The sequence below is a fragment of the Calonectris borealis genome, chromosome 3, assembly GCF_964195595.1.
Source record: "Calonectris borealis chromosome 3, bCalBor7.hap1.2, whole genome shotgun sequence".
In the NCBI taxonomy this organism is placed as follows: Eukaryota; Metazoa; Chordata; class Aves; order Procellariiformes; family Procellariidae; genus Calonectris; species Calonectris borealis.
This window is the reverse complement of record NC_134314.1, coordinates 79,363,914-79,374,568: the sequence shown is the minus strand read 5'-3', so window position 1 is coordinate 79,374,568 and position 10,655 is coordinate 79,363,914. Positions and strand designations below refer to the sequence as shown.

Below are 10,655 nucleotides of genomic sequence, written 5' to 3'. Positions count from 1 at the left end.
TATTTATGTGCTGTGGTAAATAACAAAGTTAACATTCATCAGTTAACACTTAGTATGAGATCACCAGAGCAGAATGGGTTCAAGAACTGAAGTCCAAAAGTTCCATGTACTGGTATGCTTTTATATGCACTTAGGTCTGTCACATCATGTGCCGCCTTATGTGTGTTTTCTCCCCTGAACATTTAAGGATTCACTTTCTTCATCTGCATACAGAGCACACACACTGTGTTCTTTTCCTCCTTCACATCCTATCTTTGTGTGCTGTGTATGAATATTCCAAAGCTTCACAGTTGATGCATTCACATTGTATGATACCCTTTTATGACAGTGTGAAACCACAGATGTGGAGATCTCGATCCCTGTGGATTGCATACATCCTACCCATCTTTTGATAAAATTCTGGTACCCTAATTAAAATAGTACTTTGAAGTAAAATCCGTAGAAATTATATGTCATGACTTTTTAGACAAAATTTTTGAGTGGTAGTTGTCTTGGATTCATAGGAAATATATGCTTACCTCTGTTATTGTTTAGGGTACTTTAAACGGTAGGAAATTACTGCCTTCCTCCTCAGAAAACAAAAACCCCAACCCAGAAGCATTGAGCGGTGTGCTTTGCCTCAGTCACAGAAGGAATCGAGGCTGGGAAGAAGGATCTGTGGATCTTCATTACCAAGGTAGGCTGCTCTTGTTCTCAGAGAGGCATGTGTATTTTGGAGTTTCGTGTAGGTGCACGTCTGCTCTGGGTCTCGGTGTGGCTGACAGCACTCTCGTGCTGTCTGCCTGCCCATACTCACGGTAATTCAAGTAGTCAAGGAGCTCAAAATATCATTCATGTTTTGAAGAGGGCGGGAGGGTGCTAGTTTAATGTGAGGTAAAAGCCTGCCCTTTCACACTTGGAGGCTTGAGGACTTTGGGAGGAATTCGGAGCTTGCCTGCCCTCGGGGCAGGGGCCCCGCCGCACGTTCCCCTCGGGTCTGCTGTGGCACGGGCAGGAGACGCGCGGGGAAGGGCGGCGGCGGCGGCGGACCGGACCAGGGCGCCTTGTCCGGGAAGGACGGCAAGCGCCGGGCGGACCCCCCGTCCCAGCCCGCACGCCCACCCCGCGCCGGGAAAGGGTGTTCCCGGGGCGGGCGGAGGGCGGGAAGGGGGGCGGGTTGTCGAGGGGGGGAAAAGCAGCGGCTGTCGGCGCAGAGGGAGCCCTCGCTGCCGCCGCCGGCCGGGGTCTGCTCGTCCGGCTCTTGCCATGGGATTGCAGCCCCGGCGCGCAGCGGGACCCTGTCCGCCGGCGGGGAGATGCGCCGCCCTGCCCGGAGCGCGCACCGCGGCTGCCTGGGCCCGCAGCGAGGAGCCGGAGGCAGCTCCCGGCCGCACCGCATCCCTGCCGCCCATCCTGCCGGCCGCCGCCGCCGCTTCCCCCGTCGCCGCCCGGGCGCAGCCCAAGAAGCCAGCGGCGGCCCCCAAGAAGGCAGCGCCTAGGCCCACGGAGGAGAAGGCGGCGAGGAAGGCGCGGGGGGCGCCCCCGGAGCGGGCGGGCCCCCTCTCCAGCTCCTGGCCCTGCTCCTCCCTGCAGCGGCAGCCACCGCGGAGACCGCCGGCCGAGCGGGGGGCGCGGCCCCAGCCCGCCCCGCCGCAGCCGCGGGGCCGCCCGGGGGCGCCGGGGGCGGGCAGCCGCTCCTGCGAGAGCCTCGGCGGGGCGCCCGGGGAGGCGGCGCTGCGCTTCTCGCTGCGCCTGCCGCCGGAGGCCGTCCGGGTGCTGCAGCGCCGCAGCCTTGAGCGGCAGCGGGGACAGCCCGCCCCCTCCCCCGGCGGCAGAGCGGCCCCGGCCCCGGCCCCGGCCCCGGCGCGGCGGGGCGCCCGGGCGGGCGGCGGCGACTTGCGCGCCCTGCTGAAGATTTCGCTGCTCAACGACAGGCACCGGTACGACGACGAGGAGTACGAGGAGGAGGAGGAGGCGGGGGCCGCGGTGGACGAGGGGCTGGTGCGGAAATGCACCGAGTGGCTGCGCGGCGTGGAGAGCGCGGCTGGCCGCGACCGCCCCGACAGGCTGGAGACGCTGCCGCACCTGGGCACCCTCTGAGCCCCCGCGGGCTCGGGGGAGCGGGGCTGGGGGAGCGGCACGGCGGGGGCTGTTGCCGCCGCCGAAGGGGGCGGCGGGGCCCGGGGGAGAGGCGGCGGGGCCATCCGCTGTCCGTAGCCGTTGTGTCCTTTGTGGTATCGTCCGCGGCGGGGGAGACCCGGCGGGTGACGGTAAGGGCCGGGCGGCGGGGCCCACGGCCCGGAGCCGGTCCCCGGGGCGGCGCCGCCGCTGGGTCGAGGGACAAAGGAGCGGCGGCGGCCTCCGTCCGCCAGTGCCCCGGCGCTGGGGGGGGGAGAGGAGCCGGCTGTGGGCGTGCTTCTTCGCCCCCCCCTTTTTTTAAGACTTCGGACTACTTTGTAAGATGTGCGTAATGATTTTGTATATTTGTACATAAAAGTTCATTTTTATTTATTTGAATAAATGACTCGACTTTTGCGTTGCAATAACCTTAGCGCCTGAGTGGCTTCGCCTTGGGCTGTGCCTAACCTGGCTGTGACTGCCAGCGCGTGTGTATTCGCTCTCCCGGTGTCCTTATGGTAAGGATGGCGGGCGATAACGGTACGGAGAGCGTGTGCAGTCCAAATACTTGCTGGTTTAGGATGGCTGCTGGTACAGTCACCGGCAGCTCGGCTCCAAACAAAACCCCGAGCTGCTGGAGCCGGAGGATGCGTCTCCAGAGAAGCGCAGCGCCGGGGATGCAGCGGGCCGAACACGGGAGTGGCGGCAGGGTAACGAGGAGCCGGCGGGGGCGAGCCCCTCCCAGCCGGGTCCCTGCCGAGAGGGAGGTGGCGGCGGTGCCGGCCCGCCGCTCCGTGTTGGCTCGGTGGCGGGGAGCAGCCCTTCCGGGGGGAGCCCCAGGCAGCGGGAGGATGGGGGGCGGCCGCGGTGCGGGCAGAGGCTGCTCCGCTCCCCTGTGTCGGGGGCGCGGCCGCGCCGGTAAACGAGAGAGGAGCGGCTGGCTCTGTGCGTGGACGGCGTGATTTCCCCCCCTCCCAGGCAATAATTCAGACACATCCGACCTTTGGAGCTGCCGCCAGCGTACGGGGCGGGAGGGAGGGGGGAGGCAGCGCAGCGGCAGCATCCTTTGTCAACGGCCCCCGGCGGGTCCCCGGCCTCCTGTCCCCGAGACCCGCTGCGGTCTCCCCGGCCTCCCCCTGCCGCAGGCTGCGGCGGTACCTGATGCTCGTCAGAGCTCAGTGCGTTGGGAGAGGCGGGGAGGGGATGGGAGGGGATGGGAGGGGGTAAGCGTACAGAAATTACTGGTGGAAAGGAAAAGGTGACTCTTAACAGGCTTACAGTTGTTGTCCCCTCATTGCCGCTCTCCTATTGTTGTTATCCAACTTCTCAGAACAAAAGAAAGACCTAAATCTTTACTACAGTAAACATTTTGCAAATGAATGTTTGAACATGTAGGAACATGTTAAGTTGAATTTCCTTAGCAGAGTAAAACACAGTTTAGTGCCACAAATTGGGAATTACACATTTCATGTAGATGTCAGTTGTTTACACCACATGATGTCTGTGTTGAAGTTGCATTAAAGCATGGGAGATAAACCTTTCTACAGATTAGTTGCATAAAGTAGTGATGTGCTACATTTTGTACAGTATTTCCCTTTGCTCCAGGTTTGTTCAAACACTTTTTTCCCATTTTTTTCCCCTGAAACTTCAAGAATGACAGAAAATATATTGAGAAAATATACTGAGAAAATATTTATTTATTAAATGCATTGATACTGCCATTGAAAAAATAACGAACCAACAGAATACAGATGTGAAATAGCTACGCTCAAAAGCCCAGAGAGAAAAGAGCATGGGGCGTGAGAATATATGGACAGTAATTCTATTTCATTTAAGCAAATGTAGAGAGTCATTTGTAAGGCTAGCTGTGAAACACATGCATCTTCACATCATTTTAACTGAGTTTACGTGTAGTTCCGCTGTGTTCATCAATCTTCAGTAACATCTTCGAGCAGAGTTGCCTTAACAATTGAAAATTTCCTGCTAAATTTAATTTGTGCTGGATTGATATCAGACCCACTTGGGGGTTCCCCCCCCCCTTCCAACAATGAGGAAAATGGTAGCAGTTGAGCTGTAGCTGAATTTTCCCCTTGTGTCTCTTTTGGGAATGTGAGTTTATAAAGGAGCATCCTGGACTCTCGCAAATCTTGTTCCTTAAAACTGCTCTGTGCTTTCATATCAACTATAATCAGTATCTCCAACTGCAACAAAAAGTGATTCACTCATTAAAGGCTGAACTATCATAAAGCTTAGTTGTGAGACTGAAAGCTGCTTTGTTCAGAGTCTGAAGCACGGCACAAAATTCAATAAATTTGAATGCACAACAGCAGCATGACTGGGGGGGAGCGGCGGGGGGGGGGGATTGAAGGGGACTACCAAGTTTGACAAAGGAGGAACCTGCCCAAAGTACACTAGAAAGAAGAATTTGAGAACACGGGAACTGCTGATTTTTTTTCTAAAGCATTTGAACAAAGCTACCCAGAGATCATGCAGCTAAGATCTTCCGTGTTAGTCATCGCACATGGTAATTGGAAGTAGGCCTGAGATGGGCTCATCCTGAGATCAGGATATGCAGTCCTGATTTTGGGCTGGATATTAAGTGCCACTGGGCTCTCTGGGGTCATGTAACTAATGTCTGCTTGGAACAGTACCTCCTTCACTAAACGTTAACATCAAGATTTATTGTTTTCAGTATTCGCTATCCTTTCTGCTCTCTTTTAACAATAAATGATGCCCCTAGTGTTCTGAATACTTTAATCTGAAACACCGGTAAATCTTACAAGATACTAGAAAAGAGAGGAAGTTACTTCCTACATACTAACAGTAACTTCTCTTAAATTTGCATGCAGCTTACCTCTCGGTATTTTTTCAGTTAAAACACTTGTGGAGATTCAGATGGCGGTGAAAACCTTCAAATAAGTCATTGCATTTGTCTTTGTGCAGCATCACTACTGCTAAGATCCACTATTTAATTATATGCTAATAAGCATCATATCATGAACTAATCATGGTTCCTTTTCTTGCTGAAAGAGCGAGAGCCCTCTGAAGTGCCAAGAACCGAAACTTCCCAGCACAGCACCCCCATCCCACCGCTCCGCAGTCACCCTGAGCTTCCTCTGCCTGAGCCATGGATTCAGGACAGGGTAACGTTACCATGACTAGAAAATGCAGGCGGGATGCTGTGGAACGGCCTCTCTCCTGTCCCTCTGCTGCGCCTGTGCTCGGCCCAAGCGAGGGGAGCTTCTCGGGGCGGGTAAGGCCACTGCCGGGTCCCCAGCGGGAGCCTGTGGAGCTGCCAGCACGCCGCGGTGTAAGTAATGAGGTCAGTAAGAACCGTTCTTCTGTACTGGTGAACAGATTAGGTGTGTTCAGGAATATTTTTCAGGTGGCATAGATCTGCTTTTGCCATAAGAACCAACAAGCAGCCTGGAAGTCACTACATTTGGTTTTTACAGTGTATTAGCCATCCTCAAGCAGCCTCAGCCCAAGTCTCCCACTTGTAACCCTTTTAGCTGCTGAAACAGAGTTACGAGCAGCTGATGCCATGGATGCTTGAAATAATCAATACTTGGTTCAGGCTGGATAGCTTCCCTTCTTCCTCCAAACACATCAGTATGATTTATAGCGGAAACATAAAAAAACCAACCCAACATATTCTGGGTCTCTCTTGTTTGTTTGTTTGTTTTTATGAGACGTAATAAATGGTGTCGGCCTTACTGCTGTTTCTGAGCAAGCCTGGAGGAGCCAGACACAGGTGAAGCCCATGTTTCTCTAAACAGCTCCAGCCCTGTGCATCCCCGAGTTTGCTTTTGGGTTCCAGCCCGAATCTCAACTTCCCCACCCCACTGACCCAATTAGTAGCTTTTTTCCTTCCCAAAGTTGAGGGGACAGTATGTTGTTGCCCAGCTTTTACATTCTTGCTTGCTGTTCCTCACCAGAACACTTGTAAAGCCCAGAGAAGCGGTGTTCCCCGTGAGCTGTCGAACAGCCCCAGCTGCCCTCCTCAGCTGTGCTAATGGAGCCCACCCACATGTGGGGTCAGCCCCGGCGTTTGGCAGCCGCTCTCCTGAGAGGAGTAGTGGGGTGGTGGCTTTCTTGAGCAGCAACCCTCCTTCCAGTTGGGGGGTGGCTTCTTTGTTTTCATGGGTTGTTTTTGTGAGGTACTTAAAGGCACGTTCTGTTCTCTCTCTTAAGAAAAGCCTCTCCTAAGCAGTGGTTTTGTAAAGAGAGGAAGAGTGTTTGAGAAGGTTTGGCTTTGATACTTCCTGAAAGAGAAATCACCATTTTGCAACGCCCAGCTCCAGCAACGTGAGAGCTCCCAGCTGATGCCTGTGTAAGGAGGCGAGCCTGAAGCCGTGCCGGTTACCTACCGCTTCTGCTCAGCTCAGGCAGCACCGCAGTTGCTGCAGCTCAGTACCTGGCCTCCGAGAAAGAGATGAGTGTTTCTTTTCCCTTCCCAGGGAGGAAAACCTGAAGCACTAGCCTCTCAAAATAGTGCTGGTAGTTTGTTATTCCCGGGTGCTCTTGCTGCTTCTGAGACTATGGGGAAAGCATTGTGACGCTAAGGGAATGAACGCCTGCGGCAGGGCTGCCCAGCTGGGGGGCTCCACTCTGGACCTCCACCCAGCTTCAGGAGCAAGCCAGCAAATGGATGGGGTGTGGGTGAGGAGCTTCTTCCAGAGGAAGCAGCTGGCTCCCAGTGATAACAGTAAGATGAGTGCATAGACAATGAAATGAAGGCTTTTAGCCTCTTTTAATTTTATTGAAAGAGTTGTTAAAGATTTTTTTGGAAGGACATTATTTTAAGTCAATTTTTTTTCCCTTCTTTGCAATGTATGATGAAGGCTTGAGAGCTCTGGAATGGCTTAAAGTTTTCTTGGTTGTTTTGTTTTTGTAAAATTGAAGATATCAAAAACATCCAGACTGTGTTTCACAGTAAGGTATCTTGAGATAATGACCTTAGATCATTCTTACTGTGAAGGGCTTACATCTTGGGTGGAAGTGCTGGGTGCATAAAATCTTTAAGAACGATTTCCACTCCCCAAGTTAGTTTTACATTGTGGTTAAATAACTGTTGAGTGAGGGTCAACTGATGTTCAGCTTTCAGCACTTTGACTAAAGGAATGTAATAGTTTCATCATCTTTCCTGTCGTCATCACGCTTCTGGGTGCTGGTAAAAGCTGAGCTTTGGATGAAAAGGAAAAAAAGTTCCTAATTAAGCATAAAAATAAATTAGCACAGAAACTATTACCTTCTCAGCAATTAGAACAGAAGAGAGCAAATTGTAGTAATTTCTGGTATTCTGATTTTTTTTTTAACGTTCACTTGGCTCACTGAGTTTCACCCGTCAGTGTGGTACCAACAGCCGATCAGGTAAGTCACGTAGTGAGGGGATGGGAAATGATTTGCAGCATTTTCTTTGCCGGGGCATTTTCTGAAGAGGAAAACCCGAGTGGGAACAATGCTAAGCGACAAAACTCTTAATGCTTTAAAATAAAAACTAAGAGAGGCAATTTACCACTAGAACTTAAGTAGGAGCAGATAAAAGCAAAATTCTCCAAAAAAAGGTGCCAGGTGCGTGAAGCGCCTGATTGCGATTAACAGGAAAAGCGTTGTCAGGCGTTCACGAGGGGCCGGATCGCAGCGCGGAGCGTGGGAGGCTCCGCGGCGGGCGGGCTGCCCCACACCGGGCGCCGTGCCGCCCCTCCACCCCCCACCCGGGAGGGAGAAACACGCGTACCCACGGCGGCGGCGCCGAGCCCCTCCTGGGGCTGCCGGCTGGGACCGAGCGCTGCTGGGTCCTCCGGGGGGCTCCCCCTCCCCCTGCGGCGGCCCGGCCCGTCGTGCTCAGTGAGAAGCTGTGGCTTTACTTCTTGTGTGTGTGTGTGTGTGTGTGTGTGTAAAAACACAATCCATATAGTAATTATGGTTATGTTCTTTGAAAACAATTTTATTTACTTACTGCCTAGTACCTGATGGTCTTAACAGAGATCCATCCATTTTAATAGATTCTTATATGATACAGTCCTCTCCCCCCCCCCCCCCTTTTTTTTTTCCTGTCTCGCAGTCACTATTACTTCTCGTATGGTTCCTGACAGCGAGCTAAACCCATCTCCCCTTTCTCCCCCTCACCCCTGCAGTACAAAGTTCCCAAGCAAAGAGAAAAAGAGTAAACAGTTGAATAAATGTTTCTGGGAGGCTGTTGTGTGGGACTATATGTCATTAGGATTTATTTTTTTACCACCACCTGAAGGGCTGCAGAGATCTTGAGACTGAATTTCATGGCTCTAACCAAGTGGCCTGTCTTACACGTTAACATGCCTTCTCCACATCAGTTAGCAATGACTGAAATCTCTTCTCGGGACAGGCACAAATGCTCTGTACAAACATCATTAAAAAGGAACACTATAATGCCCTGGTATTAAATACTTGTTATGAAGATATTTTGTACTGGTCACTGTATTCAACCATTTGTTCTATGGAGAATGAATTTTTTCAATTCGTAAGTAGTTACTGAGCTGCTTCTAACTTTGAGGAAAATGTTGTGTGTAGATTTTATGCAGGTCATTTTAGGGTAGAAATAATTTGGCTTGGCAGATGTATCTGGAGGATAATGCACAAGAGGCCATTAGCAAGTGATTCCTTTAAATTACAAATAGAAGGAAAATATTAATCCACCACTTTCAATCTCATGGCTTCTTAATTTTTCCCACTGAGCTTACAATAAACTTCTGTCAAAATGGGAAATAGTCTGACCCATAACAGTCTGATACTGTAAGTGATCACCATGTTATCTTTAATTTGAAACTGGCCATATTTCAGGGGGGAATTACTGTGAAATAGAAAATACTGAATTCATGTTGATGCTTACAATGCCTTTTGGACTGTTGGACTGGTTTTCAGTTCCTGGCATGTTTGGGAAAGCTCATGGTGCAAGGTATGGGATTCACATCCCTATTGCTAATCTTGTTATGGGTCATACTGGCAGTTTACTGTTGGGGGGTGTCTTTTTTGCTTTGTTTTTTTTGTGGTTGTTTCCCCCCCCCCCCTTGAGTTCTTATGAAATATATCTTTATAGTGCTTTTCTCCTGCTGCCCATCGGAAATGCCTTGCTGCAAAGTTAAGATTAATCAGTTTCTAAGTGTTTCTTTCTGCATTTATTTACAGCAATATGGCAAAGTAAATTCCAGTTTGTATACCAGCAGGAGTTAAAAATCCTGCAATTTGCGGATTACTTGGAATCTAAGGGTTTAATGAAATTCTGAAAGAGTAAGCCAATGGCCTATAGGCTTAAATCAGGTAATCAGAAATCTCTACCTCCACTGGGGAGTTATTTAAAAAATGCTGAAAGCCACAGGAACATACATTAGCTGTCAAAACTACAGACTACTTGAGGCAAAGGAGAAAGAAAAATGGGTTGTCTAGGGCAGTACTGAAGTGTAAGTAGATCTATGGACTCTAAAAGTCATCTGCCAAATGGTGCTCTCGTCTGAATAAGCAACTGAAGAAACGTAGTATATCAGTTAGAAATCCTAAAATATACCTGTCTTGAGTTTGAAGACTTGATTTTTTTGGGGGAAAAAAATCCCATGTTTTTCTTTTCTTTTTCCGAAGTCCAGAATCTGAAGAGAAATTTGCAGGCAATAACTGTATTGCTAACCCCTGGTGGATGAATACAGATTGTAAGCAGAACAGGAGGAGCAGAGCAAACCTGGTTGCAGACAGCTGTGCCACCGCTGGCTGATCCCCAGCTGTGGCAAAGCTCCCTCTCGGCTCAGCTGGCTGAGCTGCTTAACGTGCCTGCTCCCTAAGCCAGAGCTTGGCTGGAGACCTTTGCTCATCTGGTTTGCTTTGACTGGTACAACCAGGGAGGGCTTCTGCAAGTGCCTGAGTCAATAGATGCAAATGAGATGTTTTGTTATATATCTTGATTGCACCCAGCAGGACTGAATACTTTATTTGTATTGCACTGACCACCTGAAGAGTTTACTCTGCATCCCACTTTTTTTTTTTTTGGGGGGGGGGGGGGGCTTAAACCTTTGCTAGTTAGAAGCAAAAGAATACAGAGGAGGTGTTGTTAGTAGTCATGCAGCAGCCTATTTCCATCACCTCTTGGATGGGGTCACATAAAAAGTGGGATTTCATCCCACCTGACACTCACAAATGTGCCTACGTTGACTGTTTTCATTGTTTCCAGGGGAAACAGCAAGTTGTGTGAGTGATCCTTGCTCTCACCATTGCCTGGGACCTGCTAAACAGCAAAGGGGTTCAGTTTTGCCTGAGAAGCAAGCAGAGGGGGTGACTAGCGCTTCGGGGTTCTTTTTCATGAAAAAGAAAGAAAATACTTTCTTTGTGAGATCATATCTTAAGGTCTTTGGTGTTTATATCTCATTCATCGCCCTGCAATTTATCCTCAGTTAATATAACAACAAAGTTAATAAAATAACCTTTGTTTTGATTCTCTGAACGATTCACATCCCCCTTTGCGACTGTTCAGAAATAAAGGAGGGGAAGAGAGTATATTCTAAGTACAAAGGGAGAAGATAAAAGCACCAGTC

The 10,655-nt window shown here is 50.4% G+C and overlaps 1 protein-coding gene and 1 long non-coding RNA gene across 2 annotated transcripts in view; both read left to right on the top strand.

The window, feature by feature from the left end:
- The first annotated feature begins 920 nt into the window (after positions 1-920).
- Positions 921-2,525, top strand: PRR18 (proline rich 18). Its single transcript, XM_075146317.1, has one exon. It carries the CDS (start codon positions 1,246-1,248, stop codon positions 2,077-2,079), a length of 834 nt encoding a protein of 277 aa, XP_075002418.1. The 5' UTR covers positions 921-1,245; the 3' UTR covers positions 2,080-2,525.
- Positions 2,526-6,505: 3,980 nt separating this feature from the next.
- The window catches only part of LOC142081404 (uncharacterized), a 54,343-nt gene continuing 50,193 nt past the window's right edge, over positions 6,506-10,655 (top strand). Inside the window, exon 1 of the long non-coding RNA XR_012673317.1 lies at positions 6,506-6,597. This is a non-coding gene — a long non-coding RNA (uncharacterized LOC142081404). The remainder of the gene's footprint in view (positions 6,598-10,655) is intronic.

Excerpts from the sequence above, each read along its gene's own strand:
- PRR18 (XM_075146317.1), top strand. The coding sequence starts at position 1,246 with ATGGGATTGCAGCCCCGGCGCGCAGCGGGACCCTGTCCGCCGGCGGGG.